Source organism: Anopheles merus, chromosome 3L, assembly GCF_017562075.2.
Source record: "Anopheles merus strain MAF chromosome 3L, AmerM5.1, whole genome shotgun sequence".
NCBI lineage: Eukaryota > Metazoa > Arthropoda > Insecta > Diptera > Culicidae > Anopheles > Anopheles merus.
The window spans coordinates 37,834,387-37,861,475 of record NC_054085.1 but is presented as its reverse complement, the minus strand read 5'-3'; the positions used below and the strand labels follow the sequence as shown (position 1 = coordinate 37,861,475).

The following is a 27,089-nucleotide window of genomic DNA, read 5'->3' as shown; positions in this document are numbered from 1 at the left end:
GCTGCTGCCCTCCTTTTTTCTGGGTCTGGGTCTAGTCTGCCCCCTTTCGCTCCCTTTTTCCTCCTTGACGGTGCGTCGTACCTTCTCGCCGCGGCAGTTTGATGCCGTGTCGTAGTCGTCGTTTTACTTTTTTTCTTTCACTTTGAATTGTTTTCCCGTTTTTTTTCTTCTACAATAAGGATCGAATGACGATCGACGGTGTGGTGTGTTGCACAATGGGCTAATTTTGTGCAGCTTGCATTTAAACACGCGCGCCTGCGCTCGCGCAATACCACATTTGTATGAGCTCCCTGAGACAAACCAACACCGGCTTTTGGCATGATGTTTAATGCAGTTGTGCGCGCAGCACCACCTTTTGTCTGTCGCGAGCGGGGGAAAAAAAATGCTGCCAGGCGGCGGCGGAAGGTCATTTTCACCTTCCTCCGGCACCATAACCCCTCACCCCGGGGTGTAGTTCATTGAGAGCAATTACAATTACACAGTGTGTACATCCCTTTAAACGGTTTCCCTTGCCTCGTTTGCGCGCCTCCACCATATCGATTTCGATCGATTCCTAGCTAAATGCATTCACGCGCGCCGCCACCGCTTTCCACCAGCTCAGCTGCCCATCAAATCGATTGATCGGGAGACAACCGTGTGGCTCTTTCAGAAATGCCGTAAGGAAAAACGCGTCGTCCTCCTGTCTCTCTCTCTCGCTCCCTCCCGTTTCTTGACCGCCTTGAAATAACATAAAACACAGTGAGCACGTGCCTCTCTTCTCAAACGGACATTAAAAGGCCCCACGACGTTCTTGTTGTTTTGTGTGTGTGTGTAACCAAAAGAAGGGGTTCGCTGTCTGTCGTGTCTCCTCTGGCAGCACTTATGAGGCATTTCATCATTCGGGTGGGACATCACGTCCTCCACGTGCACACACAAGCCAGGCGGCCGCCGGCGCAGGTTCCGCTGCTGAGCTTTACACGTTTTCGTTCCACCGGTAGGTTTTCAATTTCGGTTGATATATGCACATAAATAATTAAAACCACAAGCAGGAGAGGGCCCCAAAAGGCTGAGGCGATGAGATATGTGTGTATGCTTTTAAAATGCTGGTGCGTTGTTGTCCGACCATGGTCAAGAAAACAGATACGCGTAGGAAAATTCCCTTTTTCGGACGGGCAGGCAGCAATGCTGTTGACCGTCATAGGTTTCCTTTCGCCCTTTTTGCTGGTTGGTTTTTCTTCACTGTTCCCATTTCTCAAGCAAGCTCTGAGCTCTGGGTTTTTGCGGTCCTCCAGAGAGGGAAGGACGAGGAGGTAGCATCAGTGGTGATGAATTGGCCTTTTAAACTGGTTGAGGTATCGATTGTCTATTTTTTGCAATTATTATTAATTAGTTTAAAGGGAAATCAAGATCGTTCTCCTCCACGGTGGAACGCGAGGACGACTTCATTTTGCAGTTGGTTGCCTCGTCCAAACACAAGATTTTCCAGATTTTGTTTACAGTAAATCGCGCATCCTTCTTGTGCGTCGTTATTCTTGCTGTGTGTGTGTATGTTGGAACCGAAGCCACTTCTTCACTGCTCGAGTGATGGTTGCTGGTGTCGGTGGGATGGGTACACTTGTTTAGCAATTGCGTTCGCATTTGCTTTCCTTTTATTCCGTTTTCCTCCGGGCCGAGAAGCAGGGTCCTCAGCAAGAGCCTTGAAATAATAAGCGAGAAAAGAGTCGCCCGTCTCGGACGAACAACGCATATTGGTGGTGGGCAAAGAAAAATATCGGTACAAACGGAGAAGAATTGAACCTGACCACCGATCGGGCATCTCTGCTGTTGTGCGTGTTGTTATGTCTGGTTGCATATGCTGCCCAAGTCCTTCTCTTCTCCTGTGTGCCTGCGCAGTTCCTGGAAGGAGAAACACACACTCCACTCTGCTTTCTCACCGACAACTCGATTTCGATCTTTTGCGTTTTGCCCTGGAAGATCTTTGCGCGTGTTGCTCTTACCCAACTGACTTAAACGAGGACGAAAATAAGGCAACGGTTTTCCCATGAATTCTGACATGGTATGCGGTACTGCAGTACTCCTCCTCTAGAAGCTTGCGTAAATCAATTAAAACTGCCCTTAAGCGCTTCCACAGGAGTCTGATCAGACATGTTCTGTCCCATTTTCTTGCTCTCGCATATGCTAATAAGGGTGCGTGTGTTGCGATTTTCAAGCAGTGTAGAGTGTCGAGGGCACGCAGGCTAATCAATACATGCGTCCCGTGGCGGATTGGCTTCTCTTAAGGGGTGGGGTTTGGAAAGCTGTCATTCCCTACTCAAAACGCACCAGGCTTAAAAGATATGTCAGAGGGGCTAGTTTACGATAGGCAAATTCATTCCACTTAACCCTTTTTTTTGTGTGCTGCTAATATTCGCATCGATCATCCCTTAAAATCTACAACGTGTGCGTTTCCCTTCCGTGCTCTCTCAAGCGTGTGTGTGTGTGTGTGTGTGTGTCGAATTGGCCCGGGGGCCAATATTTACAAATATTATAATTTTGACGCTCCGCTGCTAATCGAACCTTCTAGCAGATTCCCAACATCATGGGACAGAAGACGGAAAGCACTCGGTGTAGATGTAGATTTATTACGATCACCGCCACTGTACCCTTTTGCTTTAATGCTCTACTACTCTACTACCTGTTAGGTGGGATTTTGGCGGATGGATCAATCGAGTCCCTCTCTGTGCCCTCTTGTTGAGACCTTGCTGTCTCGAGGTCCCCGTAGCACACACACACACGACTGGTTGTAAAACGGCTAGAGAGTCGGTTTTCGTTTCTAACGTTCGGCTCATTACATTAGGTGGGCCACTCTTTTGCGCGGTGACCGGTAAAGATAGACAGACAGAGACGAGAGACAGAAAGACTCACACGCGCGTTAACCTTCAAAGAAGACGGGCTCCAGACACACGGCGCGCTCTCGTGTGCCTGTGCAAAGGCCCTCTCCGAATTGCTGGTGGTGGTAGACGACTACGGCGTTGAAGCAACCTTGGGTTTTAACCGGTACATTGCTCCCCCTCCCTCCTCCTCTACCCCTTTCCCATTCGTTCGATGTGCGAAAAAAGGGGTTAAAATAGATTTACGGCCCATCGTTTGCTCTCCCTCTCTCTCTCGCTCGCTCTTTTTAGGTCTTTTGCAATAGGATAGAGTGATTATGTTTTAGGACCTCCAAACCGTCGTCCCAAAATAACAAGAACTGCCCGAGCGCGGTATTCCAATACCCAAAAGCGTTTGATGTGTGTTACGTGTGGGTAGGGTACACTACCACATCTTGGCAAAAGGAATCCGTGGTGCGTGTGTGGCGCACATCTTCAAGCCTGCTTCCTCGAGCACAGTTTAGAGCTCTCTTTCTCTCTCTTTCTTCCTATCGCACGATGCTAAATTATATATGCGCAAAAATCTTGCTTTATTTTTCACACACAAACTATAAAACAGTATTCCTCCTCTGGGGTCCCTCGACGTGTTGTACACGGCAGACGAGAAGGAGGAGGCGGTGGTGGTGTGTGGTTGTGCGAGAAGGTTGTTAGCTTCACGGCGCGCGTTCCTTTAAGCACGCTAAAAGAGAGCCCAGAAAACTAACCTTTGCTGAATCCTTTATTTTTCATTTTCTTCGGCATCTTTTGTCGTGTTTGTGCATGTGTGTGTGTGTGTCGCGCCCTGAGGTGGGTCCGAAACCCGGTCTTAAAAAGGATCCGCAAGAAGCAAGAAGTGAAAACTTGAAATTTCTGCAACCAACCTAGCCAGTCAGCCTCTTTCTCTCTTTTTCTCTTTACTGCCGCTTTTCTTGCAACGGAAACCGTTGCTGCTCTGCCTGCTACAGAGCATTCAAGAAGAGCCGATTGCAGAACTCTGTGTGTACATGCAGTAGTGTGTTGCGGTGCGTCTCGTTTTGCTTAGCTTTTCCTCAGCTCTGCTCCGTTGCTGCTGTTTGGAACAAAGACAGGAAACGGATCGAATCCGTGCAATTCGAAACGGTTTCCCGTTTTGAAAATGGGTATATCCTTCCCTTCTTCTTGTTCTTCCTGCTCAAGAACTACTCCCGTCTCCAGAAACGGCGGCGGCATTGCACAGAAGTGTAAGCATCGCCGCATGTGTTTGACGGTGTTTTGATAAATTCGATTCTTTCAACGAAATTATTGCTGCCGCCGCTACCTTTATATCGTTTGAATTCGTTTCGCAAGACGCGGGAAGATTATTATCTGTTTTCCTGCTCCGGCGCGCTTTTGTTTGCGATCGATCGTTTTCTGCAGATCGATAAAAATTCCAATACACCATGATCTTTCTTTTTCTCAGTCCGACGATGGGGTGGTGTATTGTACAATCGTGATAATTTATTTTGCACGATCGTAATCTGCAGCTGGCTCTCGTGGATGATGATGGGGTGGAGATCGACAATCAAGAGAGAGAGAGAGAGAGAGAGAGAGAGAGAGAGAGAGCCCGGGAGAAGAAAAGCCTCCTAATGAAACATTTCATGATTTAATCCCGGGTTCGTCGTCTGTCCTTTCCTTGAGGCTAGGAAATAATGTTCGTTTACATTTTCAAACGCATTGCAAAACATCGTGCTGTGTGTGTGTGTGTGTGTGGGGTGTATTATTACGAAATCCTCGGGTGTGTATGCCTTCTAGAGGGACTTTAATTCCGCCACACCAACAATCGGGGGCTGTAAAGAAATTCTTTAAGGACCCGATCGTTTCCTTCAATTGCGATTGCGCGACCACCGGGGACAGCGGCAGATGTTGTTGCAATGGTAAATTAAATAAAAGCCATCCCTCCTGCTATTGCCGTTGCATTTCCCCGTTTGCATCCTCGAAATGCAGAAGAAATAAATAATAATCGTAATCAAAATGCGGCGGGAGGAACAATGTGTGTGTTTAAGTGAAGGGGAGACGGAAAAAGCGTTTCATTTCTTCAAGAAAAGAAACACCTTGACACCACCGATCGTTTTCTACAATTTTGTTTAATGCATGATAAGGACTCCTCCTAAGGTCCAGGTGGAAATGACGCAAATGCTTAGAGAGAGAGAGAGAGAGAGAGAGAGAGGGTGCGTCGTCACCTTTGTCCTTTTTTTGTTACCTTCGCCCAGTAACAAATGGCGCAATAAAGAAAAAGGAGCAGGAAAGGAGGAGGCAAGGATCACCACCGCCAACCGACCGTAGCCACCACCACCACCACCACCACCATCACCATTCGATTCGCTTTTACCTTGCCACGGAGGGGGAGGGGTTGTGCACATTTTCTTAGAGTGTGTGCTGCAGCAGCAAGCGTGTGTTTTCGTCCCTTCGCGTGCAATAGCGCGTCACCACGCTGTAGAAGATTGTCGTCCTGCGATTGAAATTGTAGCGATCGTTGATTATATTCCTGGCATAGGGACGCCGCAAACCCAAACGACAAACACACACCAGGTGTTGAAGACGTTACATCGCGTCGTCTCTAATAAAAAGCTATCGGAGTGGAAAAATAAAGGCGGCCGGGCCGGGTCCCGGGGGAGAACACGATATAGCGACATTTGCTCTGTGAGTGCGTGCGGCGTCTTACACAGGGAGCCAGGTCTCTAGGATCGCCTTCTTGTGTCCTGCTTTTGCGATGGCGTGTCACCCGTCGTCGTCGTCGTCATGTGCTGTGTGCACACCCGTCGTCATCATCCCCCAGGGCCATCTGTGCAGCTACGAATGGTGATCATCGTTTGATCAATCGGGTTTGATAACCGCTCTTTTGTCATTCTCATTTTTTGTTGTGTATGTGTAATGTTACTTCCGTTATGTGCTGCTCGGAGAAAAAGAAGAGGGGTCCACACAGGAAGATGGATGTGTGATACTTTTCTTCCGGTTAAAGGTAGTAATGACTACCTTCTGTTTTCTGCTTGGGTGTACATGGCGACACAGACGGTCCCAGCAACAGCAGCAGCCGCCACTCTCTATTTTTTCACTGTTGCTCTGTCAATGACACTTATTGGGCAGGGTTTTTATGTGTCTTCGGTAATGACAATTTTAACTCAAACTGAACCAACACTTACTGCTTGAAGCGTAATGGCCGCGCACAGTTTTAGGGGCCCTTTGCTTGAAAGATTGTAATTACATTTGGTTGTAAACTTCCAGCACTCACTCCCCGGCAAGAATTCAATCACTCAAAACAGCATAAAATGGATATGCTTTCGCGCAGTAATGAAGTGAAGACGGGAGACCTTCCCCGTCCAATTAAAAGGCGCCAAAATCACCCCGGTGCGATGGAGTCGTGTCTTGTCTTGGCTGCATTTTTTTTTTTTTCAAAGTCTGATGCATTTTGCGAACAACATTCCCCCCGAAGGCAAAGTGTGCTCCAAATTATGCAAAAGCCCCCCGCCGAAAACGAAGCTGCCTTTTACTTTGAACACCCCAAAGAACCCAAAATTGCTTTGGGGGGGGAACTGTGTTAATGCTGGAGCGCTTCATGATTTCGTTTAAGGTGTTGTGGCTCTCTCTTTCTCTCTTTTAAGCCAATTTATGTTTGCCACAAACAGGAGGATCCGGCGAGCCTTCATCTACTGTTTAAGATAATAACTCTAAGGCGCACACACTCTTCGTTATGTCGTTCGTTCCTTTAGCGATGAGCCGTTTTTTGGCTGACCATTTCCTTCCGTTTCAGAACACGAGAAGGAAGGGAGCAGCAGCAGTGGGTTACCATCGCGAGCTAATCGAGTATAACATACCAACAAAAAAAAAAGATATCCGTAAATGAGGGGCAGGTGGTGCGTTTGGCTCTCGCTTGCAACACACCGGCGCGCAGGTGAACGCGATGATTGAGCATCTTTCCTAAAGGATATGTATAAAGAGAAGCGCCTCCTCTCCGTGTCGATCGTTCGCTGGTGCATCGATCGGTCGAAAGCAGAAGAGGAGGGAGACAAGGTGGTTGTGATAATGGGTGGGTGCTGCTGCTGCCGTGTGGATGCAGGTATAGTGGATGGGGGAGAATAAAACTCCGATGCCAAAACAAAACGGAAAACACTTAAATTATGCTGCAGTAGTGTAGAGAAAGAGGCTTCGGATGGTGGGATGTGTTGTGTGCCTGATGACGCTGGCGACAGGTGCCTTGCGTGTGAGTGATGAACAGAGCAGCGCGCAGGGTAAAACATAAACGATGGACGGGGCCTGCACTGGACAGACAAAACAAAAATATGTTTCCTCCTTTTTGCCGTACGCTGCATCTTACCCCCCACACCACCTCTCCATCCGTTGTTTTGATCCTCGCTCGCTCACCCAAATGCAGCAGGAGGCGAAGAGAATATCCTTGATCGCGCGTTTTCGAAAGCCACAACGCAAGGTGCAACCTCGTTTCTTCGTGTTTACGGGCCGAGAGAGCTGTGCTGCGGCGGGCGGGTCCATGCGCTATTTTTTAATGCAGCCATCGTCTTTCTGCGCTGTACGCCAGGATGTGTAGAGAGGGAGAAGCCCCGAAGGATGTCGGTTGTTTGTAAACAAAGCTTGGTAGACGCGACCAGCAGCAGCAGCAGCAGCGGGAACAATGAAGTGTGTGCGTGCTTTCGGGGTTTTGTGCTGCAAAATAACGACGCGCCAATTTGTGCGAGGATGGACATAAGGGAAAAGACCCGCAGCATATTGCAAAAAAGAAAGAAATAGGGAAGGAGGACATTTAAACGCGAAACGTGCGCTTTTAAGCACAAAGGAATTAAAACGCGGGGGTACCACCACAATAACACAACACCACCTGGCTCGCGCTCGCCAAAGGAAAGCTGCAAGATGTTGGTGGGGCCTTTATTTTGCACCTTTAGAGTGGGCAGCTGGTGTACGCGCGCGATAGTAGACAAGTTTCTCCATCGAACGTCATCTGTCCATGTCCCCCATCACTGCCGGCGGGCGACGACCGGATATCTTTTAAATGCCCCTTCAGCGTCATGCAAGATTCGGGGGTTTGTTGTGTGTTGTTTTGCAATTTGACGCTTCGGGAAGAGTGCAACGCCGCACAGTGCAACACAGTTGTGTTATCATCGTTTCTCTTGACTCGTGTGTTGTATTCCAAGTGCATTCCTGTACATACACGGATAAGATAGTATAAGATAGAGCGAGAGAGAGAGCGGAAGGAAGGAGGTAGATGTAGAGGGAGTAAGCTCACACTCACACACGACGTTGCAAGCAAATCCGATTCGACGAAATCGTTGGAGAATTTTGCACTTTTTGTTGCGCTGGCCTGGAAGTATGAGAGAGGACGCGGGACCGCCGCGTACACGATGGCGTAATTAGACTCAGTTTTTTTGCTTGTTTTCATTGCGCACTGAGGGGGAAGAATAGCCACCACCTCCGCCTACGTAATCCGATATACTTCCGCCCCGAAGGAAACGACGATAGTCGTCGTCGTCATCATCGTCGCCGGGTTAAACCCCCTTTTCTTGAGCAACTGCTGACCGGCGCACATGTGAAATATGTAACATTCTTTCGCGCGCACCGCGATTGAGTAAAAGAATATTCATTTCTTTTGCTCTTGCTGCTCCTCTCCCTCACATGTCTCCCGTGTAGGGGGAAGGGTCTGTCTGTGCTGTAAAACGATTCCTTTTGCTGTTGTGGAGGAATTTGTGTTTTGTTTAAATTTCCATGCACAATACTCTACCGCTTGCCTCCTGGCCTCTGGCAAGGCCTTGCATTCCAGTTTGACGGTGGTGGTGGTGGTGGCGATGATGGCAACGGCGCATGTAATTTGCTGCGCCTCATTGCCGGGGGAATTTTATTGGGTGTTGATTTTTGCCGTCTTTGTGTTTGGTTTCCCCTTTTTGTGTGTTGCAATTAGGAGTTTTTTTTTTCGGTGGTTTCATGATCCTGTGTGTGAGCGCGCGCGCGCGCTGACGCCAAACAAACAACTTCAATGCAAGGGAAGGCACGGTTTGCAGGACGAGCAGCATGTGCGAGAAGGATATGTTAGGGAGATCTCATAAAAAGGAATAAAAACTCCGGAAAGCATGAGGAGAACAGTGCGTGTGTGCTGTGTGTGGTGTGCAATAAGCGTTGCAATCCGAGAAAAGATTGTAAATGCCGCGCTTCAAAGAAGCTTTTTTCAAACGTTAGCTGCGCCTCCTGTGCCACAATAAAATCGGCTCGCTTTTTGTGATCTGCGCCGGAATCTGAAACCCAAAATGAGCAAAGCAATGTTTAATTTTGCGTTGCAAAGCCTTCGGTTAACAACTACTCTGTGTGTGTGCCACACAGGATCAACTCAGCTGGTGGAGCGAAGAAAAGGGCGAACAAAAAGGGGGAAACCCGAACGGCGCAAGAATGACCCTGGGCAGGATTTTATAAACTTCCCATCCGCTAACTGGTTATGTTGTTGCATTAAGGATTTGCTCGTCGTTAGGGATGGTTTATGATCCTCGCTACGAACGACGAGCCCGCAATAAATCGCCGGCAAATAAACAATTGCCGCAAATGAACCACACCCAAAAACCGTACCGAAATGTGTTCGGAAAAGTGCGTTCTGTTGTGCACTCGTTTCGATTGATTATTTTTATTTACCCATTAAATTATGGGTGCAATTGTGCGTTTATGCGTGCTATTTTAGCATGTGTTTTGTTGAGGCGGCCTATGTGCGTACGATCCGGTGATATTATGATGCACCGGATGCTGCTGCGCAGTGTTAGTTTTCGTCTAGCGTTTAAAATTTTCCAACATTTGCTTTGGGAGTGTTTTGTTCCACTCACACACGTGTGCGTTTTTGGTGCTCTTCTACGAAGGACGAGAGTGAGGTAGAGACTCGAATGAAAAAGAAAAGGAGCTTCTTCGACGAGTGCAATTCAAACAAATACAAATCGTTTTTGCTCTGTACATACAGTTTACGGGCGAAGGATGGGAAAAAAGAACTTCATCCTGCAGCCAAAACAAAGTGCGGCTCTCGCACACTAGGCTCGTAAAGCGAAAAGGTCTATTTATTGTCGCTGTAGAAAGATCCTTTCCGTTGCCTATGTGTGTGTTTTTTGCTCGTCTCTGCAACAAAACGACGAACCGAAGCTTGCTTGCAGAACGCCTGCCGAGAAATTTGAGCAGAAGAAAAACAACCCGAAATATCCTGCAAAACCTAACCATATCCCCCTGCTTTCAAGAGAGCAGAGAAGGTACGAGCGAAATGAAATCGAAGAACAACATCATCTTGGTTTGGTGTGTGTGTGGTGTTGTGCCGCTGCATCTCCTTTCGTTTGACGGCAGAGATAATGTAAGACGGATGGTCACGGTTGCATGGTGCGCTTAAGGATTGCACAGAAAACATTCCCGCAAAGATACGATGGTTCATCCAAAACAGCAGCAGAACTATTCCCGAGGTGCATCTTCGTTTTCGTTCTCAAGGTTTTGTTCTGTTTAATTTTTAGTTTTTGCTTTCACTGCGTCGTCGTCTACCTGAGTAAAGAGGCGATCTCTCGGATACAGGGCGCAGCGGTGAGAAGAGCTTTTAGTAGAAAAGAGGCACAAAATATGATTGTATCGATGTTGTGACCCATTCGCCATTGGCAAAATCTCAGCATTATTGTGTTCTTCCCATAGCTTCATAGCTTTATCCCAAACTTCCTGTGTTACATTTACCTGCGAGATTGTTACTACATCATCACTTTGTACGATTGTCACTAACGCGTGTATTTGCTTCTCCTTCTCTCCCTCATTCACACAGAAACCATCTTCATGCAAGTGGAACCATCGCTGCTGGCCGTTTCCTGCATCGCGTCGGCCACCCGCGGCCTGAACGTGTCGACCAAGCTCGCCGTCGGCTACGACCTCTGCCGGCTGACGATGCACGATCTGGAAAAGATCGACCTGATCGTGAAGATCGTGGAGGACATTGTGGCGCGCGAGATTGCCGACAAGCAGTGCCAGCAGCAGCAGGTCGCCCAGCAGCAGGCACAGCTCGCCGCTGCCGGCAGCAGCTGTAAGGAGCAGTATCAGCAGGCTCCCCAGAAGCTGGCCAGCGCCAGCAACAGTACCGGCGGGGCACCCCAGCAACAGCAACCGGAAACGCCCACGGACGTACAGTTCATCTACTTTTAATCCTTTCGGATGAAAGAGAGAGTGTGTGTGTCTTTCGGAGGGAAAGGAGACAAAGATGATGCTCCTTGTAATACACATCGTAAGCACAAATGCAATATCTCTTCAATCACTTCTTCGTGCGCATACATACACAGAGCAACAACCCCCCGGCGCCACACACTGCAAAGAAGAAGCGCGATTCCCTTTTTTGGCGAGAATCGAACATCGGAACATCGTGCTGTCGTCGTTGCGGATGAGTATGATTTTAATGGAGCCATAACAAATCTAACCTCCTTTCCATACAATGGACTGGTGGACGGAACGCTTTTTAGCAAGGGGCGTGTGCACAGCAGCAGGGTTCATAGTGTAACAACGAGCTAGAACGAGAGAGAAGCTGGAAGGAAGCGAGATGTGTTAGGCATTTAGAGCGCGATGAAGTTGACCAAAAATATCGAAGGATTTCACAGAAAATGCAGAAAACAAACAGAAAAAATAGGCATACCTACATATAAATGTGGCATTTGTATAGAGGCAGCAACGCACACACACACTCACACACAGATGTGTGTGTGTGTGTGTGCTGCTACGTGCTGATATGGGTAGTCGATAAGCTTTATCCTATTCTCCAATCAACCTCAGCCTCCATCCCCTTTTTTTGAGAGACTGACCTTCTTTCCACGCGGACATGTTCACTAGTTATGTAGGATTTGGAGAAGAGGGAGGGCCCCCACTCTGTTGTTGGCCTAGTTTCTTCTTCTTATTTTTTTTTTGTAAATATTAGTATAAATAGTTAAGAACTTCCACCACCTTTACACACACAATCCCCCAATCCCTCGCCGCGTCCCATCACCCCATTCTTCATATCATCTTCTTCCTTTTGCCGCGCGATCTTGTTTTCCCTTAGCGCCGGTGTTAGTGTGCGGGCTCTCGCCTCATATGCGTCGTGCGCGCTATATTTTTTAATCAGTTCTTATTGATACCGAGTTACTAGAATTCTTATACACCATTTTTTTTTCGCGTTTGTTTGCTCTGTTCGATTCTATTGAAGCTGTTGAAAATTGAAAAAGGAAAAAAAAACGAAGAGAAAACCCATGCAAACGTTTTCACACATGTTTTTTGTGTTACTATGTATATGAATCGTCAACCAACACCGCTCCGTTATCGTTTTTCAATATTTTTTTTTTTTTGCTGTACATACCTACTACCTTCTCTGCGCGTTGGCGAGCCACTCACGAGCGGCGTGCGTGTGCGCGCGCGGGTTCCGCTCCCAAGAACTGCGCCGCGCTCGTGATATCACGATAACGCGGGCGCGACAATGTACAACACATAAGTTTGTTTGCGACAAAGTGCGAAAGAGAGAGAGAGAGAGAGAGAGAGAGAGAAACAAGACAGCACAAGTGAGGAAAGGAAAGGCCCTTGGTGAGGGGAGAAAGTCAATACGTGCGCATTGCGCACACACTTGCGCGCCGTGCTACCTACCATACACACATAACACAGAACACCCGATAGCATTTAAAGGGACACACAGACTGAACTGGAGGAGAAATATCCATCTCTCACCATCCACCACTAGAGCTTACACTTCCACACACACACACCCTTTTGACGTATAACAGTTCCGATAGCACCTTGGTGGTGCGGCACAGAAACGCCACCCTATACAAAAGATAAGGAAAAGCAGTAAGAGAGGAGTGGAGGGGGAGCGAGAGTTGCGTTGCATTTCGGTAGTCGTGGAGAAGAAGCAGAAACGCTGATAGGAAGTTGGCACTGTTTTTCTTTATCTTAGGGCTGATGGGGAGAGGGTTCGGTGCTGCCGCCACTCTTTCGTAGAACGCGCCCCAGAAGGTGTTGCGGATATCCGTGATCGAGCGACGGCCCGGTCACCACCAGTGTGTGCGCTTCGACCGATCCCCTTCCCCCCCCCATCATCCCTCCCCCCCCCCCCTACCCCCGGTGCTTTGTCACCTCGTGGTGGTGAGGGATTGCTGTCAAATGTAAATATTAGGGCCTTCTGCGACAATGCAATACCTTACACACGCGGGTGTAGAAAAGGGAAGGGGGAACAGCAGCAGGAGAGAGGGCGAGTGCGCGACACATCATCAATGAACTAGATCTAGCATATTACGAGCGCGCGCACAGCGAGGAAAATTCCACGTACCTTCATGCGGCCAACTACATCATGACATGCTGTTGGCGCTTTTTTCATTTTTTTGTTTTTCTCTTCATCTAGCAGATCAAGAGACACATTATTATTTTTTTACTTTATTGTTCTTTCGATCAATTTTTGCTATTAATCAATCATGTACTGAAGCTGTTACGTTTTTCTTCTTACCATTTATATATTGACTGTTTATTATTTTTTTCCATTCATTGCTGTTTTTTGGACGCGACTGTTTTTACAAGTTCCGTTAGTTTGATGATCATGCCCGATCAGCTGTTTTTTTTATCTTGCAAATTTTGGGAAAACACGTTTCAATGGGGAAAAGGAAATGTTAGAGAGTGGTAAAGAGAAGGGGGAAAGGAGGTAAAAGATAAAAGTAAAGGAAAAATACAAAAAAAAAACAAAAACAAAACGGAAACCACATACGCTTTTGAGATGATAAGTAGTTGAAAAATATGGTGCGTCACCATGCGCGTTAAATTCTACACAGTAGTACGGGGTAGTAGGGCATACTGTATAGAGAGAGAGAGAGAGAGAGAGAGTTCTGCAAGGGAGGGGTGAGAAAAACTAGTGTGTTGGTGTGCGTGGTCCAGGGTCAGTAGAAAACCGAAGGAAAACACACACGCACACACAACGCACGCTCGCTGTTTAGTGTCTGTTTTTTTTTAATACACCTTTCGCCATGCTCTCCGTGTTCTTCTCCCGCGTGCGTTGTTGTTGTCCGGTGCGGTGGTGATGTTGTTGCATCATGTTCTGTCCTTATGTTGTTCTTCTGTGCCGCCCCCGGGGAGACGGGACGACGACACCGATTATCATTCATCCCCGAAGTACGAAGTACGAAGGAGGAAATGGTGTAGAAAAGGAAAGTGGAGAAAACGGTGCATCGAATGCGCAGTGCTCCAGTTTTTTTAAGGCACGATAAGGGCACATCGACACACTCTGAAGGCCTAGGGTGGGTTTCTGTTCATGAATGCCCACACATATATCCATATCAATCAAAACCCGCTTGCACCTGACCAAATTGAATCTGTTTTTGGCTCTCTGGTGGTAAAGCTTTTGGTTTGAACAGTACAGTAAATCTTTTTCATTTTTCGTTCTAAACTACTGTTCGTATATTTTGGTTGGTCGTGTGTGTTCTACTTCAGGAGTAGTAGAAGCTGCACACCCATCTTTTCTTCTTATTTATTTACATGCAAGTCTTGAAGATTACGAAAACACGGAGAGAGAAGGAAAAAGGAATAAAAATTGCACACTGCACACAAACAAACGGTTGAGAGAATGAGGAAGGAGGGACTTACAAAGAGCGATAAAACTAGCGATAGCAACAACAAAAAAGCGGATAAATAATGAAACAAAACTAAACGGAAATATAACCACTAGTTAAAACAGAAAACGAAAGACTACAAAAGACTAAAAGAAGTGGAGAATGGAAGAGGGGAACGGAGGGAGGATCAATGCAAAACAGAACGGTGCCCATTTTTGTTTATAAGTATAAAACACGGAGAGAAAGAGAAAGCGTGGGAAGAAAATTGTATGTTACGTTAGAGTTTAATTTTTATTGCCAAAGAGAAGTAGTAAGTGTCGCATGTAAGCCTAGCCTAGTGGACAGGGAAGAGACAAGGGGACGAAGAGCAAGAGGGAAATGAATGAATCCACCACTAAGAGAGATGGTAACTACTTAGCAAGAGAAGAAAAGGTGGAAAACAGATTTCGTAGTGAGAAGAAAGCGCGCGCACCCACTTACACACATACTCTAGCGCAAACATACGCACACCATCTCTCCAGCACAATGATAGAAAAGAGAATGCAAAACAAAAAACACAAGATAACAACTTTTACACCAACCAGTAGAGTAACACCAGTTCGAGCGATGCCATTACAACACACATTTACAGTACATTAAAGAAAAGCGATAAAAATAACACACTTAGAAATTAAGTTACAAACAAACAAAAGAAACAAACGAGTTCAGATAGATTTCAAGAAGAATTTGGTGAACACAAAGCGACATGAACCAGTAAAACATTATAATCAATAAGCACAGAAATTCTCGGCTCCCCTCGTGTGTGATTGAGAGAGAGAGAGAGGGGAATGAAGGGATAGCGGGGGGAGTACGATCCCCCATCCCCGATCGGAACCGGTCGCGTACATTGCGCACCACCACCCCACACAACACTCTCTCTCTCTCTCACACACATTGGAGAGCATAAAGCACGCGAGACTTATTGTTTAGAGCAGATCTCATTACTAGCAAGGGTTAAGAATTTGAAGAAGAAAAAAAAACAACAACAATATACTAATTGTAGTAGAAGTAGTAAACGGTATTTAGAACACACAACACAGTGCACGAACGACAAGCCGTAGAAAGGGCGAATGGAAGGAAGAAAGGAAAGGATTCAACGAACATGCAAAACAACAACACTCACACAGCACAGGTTGGGTGGTGTGTACTTCGTCTCCTGGGTTCAGGATGTACATAGGGCAGATATTAGAGAGAATGGGATAGAGCGAATGAATGCGAGCGATAGAGAGAGAGAGAGTGAAAGAGAATGAGCGAACGATAGTGGAAAACACTTAGCACCTAAAAACAAGAATTAATGACTAAGCGACCGTGTGGTTAGGTGTTGCATTTTAGCGTGGTAAGGATACAAATATTTCCTATGCGAGGAACGAAACAAAACACACATACAAAATAAGTGGAAGCGAGCGCGCACACCAACAACCTACTTAAAATGAGGGCGGAAACAAAGTTTTTGAAGGGAAATGAAGTTTTTTTTTGCATTATTGAGACACTTTTTTTCTTTTTCTTTTTCGGTAATGATCTGTTTTGGAAACGACTTTTTCGTATTATCCTTCTTTTTTATTTCTTTGTTTCTTTTGACAAAAAAATTCCATCTTTTTTTTGTTAATCTAGTCTTAAATAAGAGAATTTATATTAATTTATACGATCATAACAAAAAAAGAACACCAAAACCAAATTGTCAGCACACAACAGCAACGAAATAACGCGAAAGAAGCCGAAAGCATTTCAACACACAGAGCCTTTAAGAAGAACAGAGTGAGAGAGAGAGAAAGAGAGACCCTATAACAGGATAAAACAATCGATGAACGAAGATGATACACAAAACAAACACACAACGAAAGCTGAACCTATACTATTTTGTACACACTATTATGTTTTAAGTACTGTGTCTGATCAATGTTTCCGCGCATCCAGGGGAAAGGCAAATCGGAATTGCGTCGTGGGAGTGTGGGGTAAAACACGCAGTTTCGTAGAGCAACAGTAGCAGCAGCAGTAGCAGGAACGGTGCATTTGTATATTACGTGAAACACAAGATTTCTGCCACCACCACCACGTTGGTTTTTGTGGGGTGCGTTTATTTTTCCACTAGTTTTTCATTTGTTGTTGATAATGTAAACCGTTAACACACACACTGCTTTGTCGCGTCGCTGCTCGGTGGGTGCGTGCACGGTGCCCTAGGTTAGTTATGCTTACTACTCTATTATAAGGACCGAGAAATGATTATGAATAAAAGAAAAAAAGATGAATTCCTACACGAATTAACCGACTCTCGTCATCGTCATCATATGTAAAATGGTTTCCCGATAAAAAGTAATGTTCGCTGGTATAGAAACGCATTTGTGTGTACAGTACGCGTCGAGCCCCTGCAAATGGCAATAGTCTCTCTGTATGCCGTATGTGGTTTCAACTTAGGGAAAGTCGAAGAATACGCTTGCTTGATAGCATTAGAAAACAGCCTTGCGTCGACCGTTTACGCTTTAACTATGTAATCGTGTTTACAGGACGTAATCCCGTTTATATCTCTTATTTTGTTCACGAATGATAAAAGCTGAGAAAATAAACTGTAATCATAAAGGATATTTTGTGTTTTGTTTTTGCCCTTCATTTGTTTAAATACGTTGAGAACAGTACAATCATGGTGTCGTGTTGCTATTCTTCTGTTGAACGGTCACCCTGTTGCATTTTCAACGGTCATATTGAAACTGAATTCAAATAGTGCATTTTCAACGGTCATTTTGAAATGAGTGCATTTGGTGAAATATTTCATAACCTGAAATGTTTCAACAATGTTGCATGCGCGATGCTGCGCAACATGATCACGAAAATGAACTCAAACTTTCTTTTTTCGTTTCCTCAACTAAACTGTTTCTTCAAAAACGTATTAATCAACGAATCATATTTTTCCAAACACGTTGACAATAAATAAATGAACCTTTTGATATTTTTTCCGAATAAAATAAAATGTCCTTTGTGCCGATGAAGCATATTCCTCCGTGATCGATCGTGACAGCTGTCAGGCGTTGCTTCCAATTCCCAGTACCCCGCCCCACCAAACAGACCAAACAATGCCATTTTCCCTTCCCCACACATTCGTAAACAACTAAAAAACCCGGCAAATGCATGTGTACAGTTCTAATTTAATTTGCAATGTACAGTAGACATTGCGCACACTATGTAATTTGTGTACAGTGAGTGTTCTTTGTTACCTTTGTATATAATTTGTGACCAAAGTGCCTGATAGATCATGTCGCGAAGCGCACCCAAGCTGGGCAACCGGAGCTTCCGTGTTCCGGCCGGTCCACCGCCGAAAGCGCGCCGAGGTCTGCAACCATTGGAGCACCACCATCCGAGTCCAGCGGCGAGCAACTTCCGGGCGCCGGTTGCGGTGAGGACGAGCAAGCGGAAAGACGATGCCACCAGCAGCAGTAGCGTGCAGCTGATGGACATGGACAACACGTTGTTCAATGCCGTCGATTTGGATAGTATCGAGCAGCAGATTAAACCGCCGCCAGCTGCCAAAGAAGCACCCGGCTCACCGTCGCTGCTTGCGTCGCGCGTTACACAGAGCCAAATGAAGAAAGATCACGGCAAACGATCACATTCGTTTGGAGGTATTTGCTTTTTGTCGTATGCCCGTTGTATTTGGTTGTCTAGTTAGCTAATCGAATATTCATCCCAACTCCCATCCTGACAGTTATCGAGGAGAAACTGGTCGCCAGTACACCGAAGCGCCGAAAATCGACGGCTGCCGGTCGGCCCATTCTCGTACTGCAGATGAGCATGGACGGGCCGGAGCTGGAGGAGGGCGAGCGGGATGCAAACGGGTCCGCTGCCAGTCGGTCCCCGACGAAGGACAGTGGTTGTTCCGAGCGAAGAACCAACACCGGGTTCGAGGACGATGAAGACGAGGACTATCTGCTCGATGTGGTGATACCGTGCGGGCAGCAGGAAACGAGCACCGATCACTTCATCCGGGACAAGATGCGACGGCTCAGTAACGTGCACACGGCCTCACAGGCAGCACTGGGGCAAATGCTGGAGGACGACGCATTCGAGGTGTTTACAAACCATGCCATCTGTTCCCAGTACATGCGCCTGGATCAGTCCGTCGTAGACGAGGGCTCGGAAAAGATCGATCCAATAATGGGTTCGCAGATCGGGCGGAATGGTGTGGGTCGCCCGTCATCACCGAACACACCAGCGCGGGACGTAACGGACAGCCAGCAGCACCGGTTGCAGGTAAGCGAAGTGCAGCGGATTTTCGAAAACTGCGAACGAACGTTGCTCGACCTGACGAACATTGCCCCGGACGGAGGTGGCTCGCAGCCGCGGATATCGTCCAGCCTGGCAGCGATAAACTGGGACGAGGAGATCCACCACACGACCGCTCTTCTGCCGGTGGCGGTTGGAATGGGACCACCGCCTGGCAACGGTGCGCCCCGGGTTTCCTCGCTCTTCCTGGAGAAGGGTCCATTTTTTGGGTTACCAAACACCGTCCGACGCATCTTGCGGGACTTCCGCGGGATCGACGATCTGTACGACTGGCAGCGCGAGTGCTTGGCGCTGCCCGCCATACAGGAGCGGCGGAATCTCATCTACGCGCTGCCCACGAGCGGTGGAAAGACGCTGGTCGCCGAGATACTGATGCTGCGCGAGGTTATCTGCCGGCTGCGAAATGTTATCTTCATCGTGCCGTACGTCTCGCTGGCGCAGGAGAAAATGATCGCGCTCAGCCCGTTCGCGCTGGAGCTACAGTTCCTGCTGGAGGAGTACAGCGGGGGCAAGGGGCAGTGTCCACCGAGGAAGCGTCGCAAAAAGAACACCATCTTTGTGTGCACGATCGAGAAGGCGCTGCTGCTGCTGGACTCGCTGGTGGAGGTTGGGCGGGCGAACGAGATCGGGCTGATCGTGATCGACGAGCTGCACATGATTGGGGAGCAGCGGCGCGGTGCCTGTCTTGAGATGATGATCACCAAGGTGCAGGTGCTGCGGGCTGGCATACAGATCGTGGGCATGAGCGCTACGATCGGCAATCTGACGGAGGTGGCCCGCTTCATGCTGGCCGACGTGTACAGCCGCGATTTTCGGCCCGTCGAGCTGAAAGAGTTCGTCAAGTGTGGGGACGATCTGTACGCGGTGCGCAGCAAGGGGCAGGCCGATGGTGGTTCGGCGGAGAACGTGTTCGGCGAGAAGCGTGCCCTCGAGTTCGCGGACTGCTCCGAGGAGTTGCGCCGACTCGATACCGACCATGTGGTGCGGCTGATCCTGGAAGTGATCCCGGAAAGCTCCTGCCTGGTGTTTTGTCCCACGAAAAGCAAGTGTGAAAGTTTGTGCGCGTTGCTGGCGAACCATCTGCCGGCCCGGCTGGCGGAACATCGGGCAGAGGAGAAGGAACAGATCATACGATCGCTCAAGGAGGACGGTTCGATCGCGCCGGTGCTGCCGCAAGCGTTCCGTGTCGGTGTCGCCTATCATCATGCCGGCTTAACGCAGGACGAGCGGCGCACGATCGAGGATGCCTACCGTGCTGGAATCCTGTCGCTGATCGTTTGCACCTCAACACTGGCAGCGGGAGTGAATCTGCCAGCGAAGCGAGTCATCATACGCTCCCCTTACATAGGCAACAGCTTCCTGTCGCTCAGCCGCTACAAGCAGATGGTGGGACGGGCGGGACGGGCCGGATTCGGGGAAACCGGTGAGTCGATCCTGATCTGCGCCCAGCGTGACATCCCGCAGGTTTGCGAGATGCTGTGCGCTCCGATGGACATTGCCGAATCTGCGCTGATTGCGGACGATCGGGCGTACTTTAAGTCGCTCATACTGAGTGCCATTGGGTTGGATCTGTGTGAGAGTCGGGATGCGTTGCAGGCGCTGGTGCGCTGCACTTTGCTGGCCCAGCAGGCCGAACGCCGTTCGATCGATCTGGAAGCAGTTACGGATGAAACGATCGTACAGCTGTACCAGGGCAACGCGATCAAGGCGCGGCATGATAGCTGTTTGCGCAATCCTCCCAACATGCTGGTGGAAATTGGCACGGGCGTGGAGGAGGACAGAAGTCCGACCAAGACGGGAAGCTGCGCACCGTACGATGGTGCGGCAGGGCCGACGTTCGTGCGGGTACACAAGGCGGCCGCCCATCCGGGCAAGGTGATCAAGACGATCCAGCGAACAAGCCCGCTGGAGGTGAATCGACTCGGCAAGGCGGCAATAAGGGCGGGTTTCAATATGGAGAAAGCGGTACGGTTCTACGACGAGATGAAGGTGCTCGGTGAACGGTTGTGTGTGTTGGACGAGTACGATCTGCTGCATCTAATACTGCTTGAGGACGGTCGAGAGGTGCAGCTGAAGCCGGATGACTTTATCGTGCTGGTAAGACCGAACTGCGAAGGTGTTACAAGATACTTCTAATTCCGCCTCTCCATCCCAACATCCAAACAGGTTAATCAGCTAACGAACGAGCAGCTGAAAATAGCCGAACGGTACGGCATCAACAATGGGCTGATTGCAAAGATTCTCACGCGACGTGTCGCGTCCGGCGACATGGTGTCGAAGATGATGCGCTTCGTTCGCGTGCTGATCGTGCACGAGCTGTGGAAGCAAACGCCCCTCGCGGAAGTGGCCTCCCGGTACCACGTGAATGCCGGATCGCTGCAAACTCTGATGACGAGTACAGCCGGCACAGCGTTCAGTTTGTTGCGCATGTGTGAAGAGATTCCGGAACTGTGGGCCTTTAAGCATCTGCTGACGGGTATGACGGAACGGTTGACGCACTACTGCAAGCTGGAATTGCTTCCGCTGCTGACACTGCCCTCGGTGAAGTTGGTAAGCGGCTGGAAGGGTGCGTTGCCAAATTGCGTACAGTTTAATGGTATGTTTTTATTAACACAGGGTCGCGCTAGACAACTGTTTCGGGCAGGATACACCACACTGGCATCAATTGCGCGGGCCACATCGAGGGAACTGGTGGAAACAATCGAACATCTCAACTATCGCGCCGCCAGTCAGTTGATACTCAGTGCAAAGGTAGGGGACATCAGCTGAAGATTGCTGGGAAAGCTGTCATGTTTAAAGCGGTTCCGTTGTATTTTGCAGGCCAAATTGTTGGAGGAAGTGGATGCACTACGCGAACAGGCAGAGGAGTATCTGTCGCAGTTGAACCGTTAATACTTCCTTCCCCACATTTTTCTACACTTTCTCTCAGAAAGACAGAGTAGTGTTAGCTTGAACTGAATGGAATTTAGACAATTGTACTTACTAACGTTAGAGAATTGTTGTTGATGGGTTAGCCCAAGGCACCATCCAGTGAGAGAGGACTGACAAGCGCATCGCGCGATCAGCAAAACGTTTGTTTATTGTTGTTGTGAACTGTTTGCTTACTCTTGATAGAACTATTTCATCCAGTGAACTGAAAATGCTTTATTGTAAATAATAAAAAAGGAGCAACACTTCTTGTTAGTTGCCTAATTGCTTCTTTTTTTTCTTAGTAATAATTAATATCTACAATATGCTTGTTTTCTAACAGATCTTATGCAGTAGGATCAGTTAGCAGCTTGCTTGCGTGGCCGGAACTCGACATACACACCCTTTTCGCTGCGCATGCCAGCAAATCCCTTTGCTAGCCGGAGCGGCACTTGCGTGTTCGGTGTGCGTTCGAACGAAAACTCGCGCAGCATGTAGTAGATGATGGCCTTCACCTCCATCAGAGCGAACCGAGATCCGATACAGTTGCGCGGTCCAATGCCAAATGGCAGATATGTGTTGGGATTAATCTTGTCCCGATTTTCCACACTGAATCGCTCCGGATCGAACTTGCTCGGGTTCGGATAGTACTGTGGATCGTGGTGCAGGCCTGCTATCGGGATAAACACTACCGTACCCTTGTCGATGGTAAACTTGAGTCGATCGCCATCATCAACCACATAGTCTCGCACACACAACCGATCGGTGGCAGGAGCAGGAGCCCACATACGCAGTCCCTCCGACACGACCATGTCCATGTACTGCATACCTTGTATCGCATCATAAGTCAAAGGACCACCGCTGAGTGCCTTATCCGTTTGAAGAATCTCCTCGTACAGCTTGTCCTGCACGTCCCGGTTGACGGTGAGCTCGTAGGCGAGGAACGTTAGACACGTGGAGACGGTATCGAACCCGGCCAGGAAGAAGATCAAACACTGGGCTATCATTTCCAGCTCGGTCATTTGCATACCCTTGCTTGCCTGTGTCTGGCCCACCTCCGACTCCTCGACGGTGGCGAAACCCTTCACCTCTTCACGCTCTTCCGTTTCACGCTGATGCTTGAGCGCACCCTTGCGAGCCTGCATCAGCAGATGAACCATGTCGGGTCGAACAATACCATTGGCATCACGCGTTCGCACCGTATCCTTGATGATCTCCGAAAAAAAGTCTCGCTGTTCACGATCAAACAGATCCAGACCGAATCTGCTCATCAGCTTGGGCAGTAACCGGAAGCCAAGCACACGGAACATCACAATCGGTCGATTGAACGCCATCATCTTCGTACCGTTAACGTAGAAATCATTGTCGGCGTTCTTCAGCGAATCTACCTTGATGCCGAATGCGCACGTGGCGATAACGTCGTTGGCGTACCGCGTAAACACATCCTTCATCTCGTGCTCCCGCGAGCCAGCGCCATTGCTGCGGATCTGCTCCTTATAATACTGCGCCATGTTGCTGCTACACTCCACGATCAACTCAAACATCTGTCGCATCTTACTTCCTGTAAAGGCGGGACTGAGCGTCGCTCGCATATCGCGCCACTTTTGGTCGTTAAGCGACACCAGCGTCTTGCCGAACAGTGCCGTACTGTGTGGATTGTCGTTATTGCCAAACACTGGCCGATGGTTCATGAAGTAGTCAAAGTCTTTCACAGTGATTCGCTTGATTAGCTCCGGATCGCGCACCACAAACATCGGCAGCATTGTGTCCATCATACCGAAGACTCTGTGAAACGGCGCAGAACCGAAAGAATGTTAGTAAGTTGTCAATAGTTCCTCGAAACTGTTTGTTTAATTTTTTTGTTTATTTTAGTTGATGAACATAGTTATGAATCAAGTGATTTGACTAAGAAAAGCTAGTTTAATTTGAAAGAAATCCCATTGGGCCAATCAAACCGAAATCCCACCCTGCATGTTTTCGCGAAAAAAGAAGAAGATCACTTAGCTGCATGATCTTGCGTTCCTTTCATCTCGCTCACATGCACAATGAGATAAAACAACTGCACTGATGGACACACTCTAGCTGCCATGTTACTTGTTACTTACTTCACCAGCGGGTACTTGTTGTAGATGCTGATAACAAAATCGGTGAAAGAAGTCTTCTTCAACAGCAATCGACGCGTACTACCAAACAGTGGCTCGGTAGCTAAGGATGGTATCGGTTTTTCATGGAAATACTTATTTCCCTTCGTAATGTAGTGGTAGATGAGGCCGAGGATGGCTACCAGCGGCACCAGCACCGTTAAATCGATCTCCATCATGTGCTGGAGAGCTTAGTAGGTACCACTTATCAGAGATCACTTGTAGGTCTTGTTGTTGTCTGCTAAATTTTGGCGACCAAACTGTACCACTCTCGTGGCAAGTGGGGTCCCTTTTATACCCGTGCAAACTCACTCACACATATGAGTGCAATTTGTAACGAAAACAGTGATTAGATAAGGACCACTGGGAGGAGGTTGGATTCCAAAAATAGCGCAAATTTTGATCAATCAGAAGCAATTGAGCAGCATGACGAGTAGATTGGCAATCTGGAAAAATGAGGCGCTAGAAAGTGTCATACCAATCCATTCTCGATTCGCTCCGGCATCAGGTGAATATAAATCGGACGTTTACCTTAATAATTTACGATTTTCAATCAATTAAAACAAGTACATTTAGAAAACGTTCTTCAATGTGATCGACGCATATGAAGTATCCTGCGATATAAACAGTTTGCGCACCATACATGTGACGGAGTATTTTGCATACGCACCGGGGAGGCTTTTCTGATGCTTAGGAGAGCTTGGTTGATGCGACGTAGTTCTAAGAGGATGAATCTGAAGATGGCATTGTGTTGGTACTAATTCCATCCATAATTATCGCTCATTAACACAACAATCTGTGAAGCATTGTTTGCGCAAGAAAAGGAGATGAAAGTACGGATCTCTTGTGCAAGTTTGCTTCGACGATACTGGTTACGATGTTGTTCAAATACCTTCAAATTAAGTAATTCTTTCAAACAGCACTTATGGATGATTGTGGTGTCACGAAAGGCAAATGAACTGTTCGGCTTAAATTACTTTATTGTAAATTAAAAATTGCACTTTCTGTCTATTCCCTTAATGCTACTTTATGTTAATACTTTATACCTATTCTCACCAGGCTTGCTTTTGAGGATCTTGCAGCGGAAGATCACTGAGCAGCTTGCTTGCGTGGCCGGAACTCAACAAACACACCCTTTTCGCTGCGCATGCCAGCAAATCCCTTTGCTAGCCGGAGCGGCACTTGCGTGTTCGGTGTGCGTTCGAACGAAAACTCGCGCAGCATGTAGTAGATGATGGCCTTCACCTCCATCAGAGCGAACCGAGATCCGATACAGTTGCGTGGTCCAATGCCAAACGGCAGATATGTGTTGGGATTAATCTTGTCCCGATTTTCCACACTGAATCGCTCCGGATCGAACTTGCTCGGGTTCGGATAGTACTGTGGATCGTGGTGCAGGCCTGCGATCGGGATAAACACTACCGTACCCTTGTCGATGGTAAACTTGAGTCGATCGCCATCATCAACCACATAGTCTCGCACACATAACCGATCGGTGGCAGGAGCAGGAGCCCACATACGCAGTCCCTCCGACACCACCATGTCCATGTATTGCATGCCTTGTATCGCATCATAAGTCAAAGGACCACCGCTGAGTGCTTTATCCGTTTGAAGGATCTCCTCGTACAGCTTGTCCTGCACGTCCCGGTTGACGGTGAGCTCGTAGGCGAGGAACGTTAGACACGTGGAGACGGTATCGAACCCGGCCAGGAAGAAGATCAAACACTGGGCTATCATTTCCAGCTCGGTCATTTGCATACCCTTGCTTGCCTGTGTCTGGCCCACCTCCGACTCCTCGACGGTGGCGAAACCCTTCACCTCTTCACGCTCTTCCGTTTCACGCTGATGCTTGAGCGCACCCTTGCGAGCCTGCATCAGCAGATGAACCATGTCGGGTCGAACAATACCATTCGCATCACGCGTTCGCACTGTATCCTTGATTATCTCGGTGAAGAAGAGTCTCTGTTCCCGATCAAACAGATCCAGATTGAAGAAGTTCATCAGCTTGGGCAGTAACCGGAAGCCAAGCACACGGAACATCACAATCGGTCGGTTGAATGCCATCATCTTCTTGCCATTGACGAAGAAATCGTTTTCCGCGTTCTTCAGCGAATCAACCTTGATGCCGAATGCGCACGTGGCGATAACGTCGTTGGCGTACCGCGTAAACACATCCTTCATCTCGTGCTCCCGCGAGCCAGCGCCATTGCTGCGGATCTGTTCCTTGTAATGCTGGGCCATGTTGCTGCTGCACTCCACGATCAGCTCGAACATTTGGCGCATCTTGCTGCCGGTGAAGGCGGGACTGAGCGTCGCTCGCATATCGCGCCACTTTTGGTCGGTGATTGCAATCAGCGTCTTGCCGAACAGGGCCTCATTATGGGGATCGTCGTTATTGCCAAACACTGGCCGATGGTTCATGAAGTACTCAAAGTCTTTCACTGCGATCCGCTTCAGCAGCTCCGGATCGCGCACCACAAACATCGGCAGCATTGTGTCGATCATACCGAAAACTCTGTGGATAGGGAAAGGAGAACCGAAACGATGTTAGTAGGTTGTCTTAAATCGGAATATTTGATATCAAACTAATAAGACTGTATTTCCTTTCTGATTTCAGGTGGCGTGTTTTGAATAATAGCTTAGTCATGGATGTGAGAACAAGACATTCTTACTACTAAAAACTAATTCGTACATCTGATAAGATTAAATTCGAAGACATAAAGAGGTTTCGAACGTTTTGGAATCTAGATCAAATTAATCTGGCAGTGGTATCATGGACCCCACTTGGACAATGTGGCATCTAGGCTCTATTCCCACTGTTCTAAAGACCACAAATGATCACGTACGACTTTCGCAAAAAAAGGAACGCAACCCGGGCCCGATTGCCCGTTCACTTTATCTCTTTGCCGTGTGGCAAATGTGATAAAACAAATAAGCACTGTCGAACCATCCTTCTTCCCGTTCCGACTTACTTCACCAGCGGGTACTTGTTGTAGATGCTGATAACAAAATCATGGAACGAAGTTTGCTTCATCATCAGCCGCCGCGTACTGCCAAACAGTGGCTCCACCGCCAACGAGGGTATCGGTTTATCATGGAAATACTTATTTCCCTTCGTAATGTAATGATAGATGAAGCCGAGGATGGCCACCAGCGGCACCAGCACCATCAAACTGATCTCCATCCTGCCCCTGGACGTTCTTTTGCTAGGTCACACACTTCAGAGATCACTTGTAGTTCTTGGGAGATGTACGCTTGTGCAAAATTTACCATCCAACTGAACCGTTCCCGTGACATGTGGG

General features: G+C 48.0%; 4 protein-coding genes across 9 annotated transcripts in view; 2 read left to right on the top strand and 2 right to left on the bottom strand.

Annotated features, from left to right (window-relative positions):
* The window catches only part of LOC121600249 (G1/S-specific cyclin-D2), a 41,499-nt gene extending 25,244 nt beyond the window's left edge, over positions 1–16,255 (top strand). For all 6 annotated transcript variants that reach the window (XM_041928679.1, XM_041928681.1, XM_041928680.1 and 3 more), the window contains exon 5: positions 10,651–16,255. In XM_041928679.1, the coding sequence (XP_041784613.1) occupies positions 10,651–11,024 (374 nt within the window). In that variant the 3' untranslated portion in view covers positions 11,025–16,255. The remainder of the gene's footprint in view (positions 1–10,650) is intronic.
* An 810-nt stretch (positions 16,256–17,065) lies between these two features.
* Positions 17,066–21,929, top strand: LOC121600246 (helicase POLQ-like). The gene is made up of 5 exons (XM_041928676.1): positions 17,066–18,078; positions 18,162–20,836; positions 20,906–21,289; positions 21,356–21,490; positions 21,560–21,929. The coding sequence occupies exons 1-5, from the start codon at positions 17,712–17,714 to the stop codon at positions 21,629–21,631; spliced, it is 3,633 nt and encodes a 1,210-aa protein (XP_041784610.1). The 5' UTR covers positions 17,066–17,711; the 3' UTR covers positions 21,632–21,929.
* Positions 21,910–24,061, bottom strand: LOC121600247 (probable cytochrome P450 9f2). The gene is made up of 2 exons (XM_041928677.1): positions 23,752–24,061; positions 21,910–23,431 (listed from the first exon to the last, which is right to left on the bottom strand). Exons 1-2 carry the CDS (start codon positions 23,964–23,966, stop codon positions 22,006–22,008), a joined length of 1,641 nt encoding a protein of 546 aa, XP_041784611.1. The 5' UTR covers positions 23,967–24,061; the 3' UTR covers positions 21,910–22,005.
* A 688-nt stretch (positions 24,062–24,749) lies between these two features.
* On the bottom strand, positions 24,750–27,089 carry LOC121600248 (probable cytochrome P450 9f2). The gene is made up of 2 exons (XM_041928678.1): positions 26,760–27,089; positions 24,750–26,302 (listed from the first exon to the last, which is right to left on the bottom strand). The coding sequence occupies exons 1-2, from the start codon at positions 26,969–26,971 to the stop codon at positions 24,877–24,879; spliced, it is 1,638 nt and encodes a 545-aa protein (XP_041784612.1). The 5' UTR covers positions 26,972–27,089; the 3' UTR covers positions 24,750–24,876.

Bases quoted from the DNA above. Each gene is read 5' to 3' on its own strand.
- LOC121600246 (XM_041928676.1), top strand. From the start codon at position 17,712: ATGTCGCGAAGCGCACCCAAGCTGGGCAACCGGAGCTTCCGTGTTCCG. The intron at 18,079-18,161 runs GTATTTGCTTTT...CCATCCTGACAG, and splicing joins ACGATCACATTCGTTTGGAG to TTATCGAGGAGAAACTGGTC. The intron at 20,837-20,905 runs GTAAGACCGAAC...ACATCCAAACAG, and splicing joins CGGATGACTTTATCGTGCTG to GTTAATCAGCTAACGAACGA.
- LOC121600247 (XM_041928677.1), bottom strand. From the start codon at position 23,966: ATGATGGAGATCGATTTAACGGTGCTGGTGCCGCTGGTAGCCATCCTC. The intron at 23,432-23,751 runs GTAAGTAACAAG...GCCGTTTCACAG, and splicing joins AACAAGTACCCGCTGGTGAA to AGTCTTCGGTATGATGGACA.
- LOC121600248 (XM_041928678.1), bottom strand. From the start codon at position 26,971: ATGGAGATCAGTTTGATGGTGCTGGTGCCGCTGGTGGCCATCCTCGGC. The intron at 26,303-26,759 runs GTAAGTCGGAAC...CCCTATCCACAG, and splicing joins AACAAGTACCCGCTGGTGAA to AGTTTTCGGTATGATCGACA.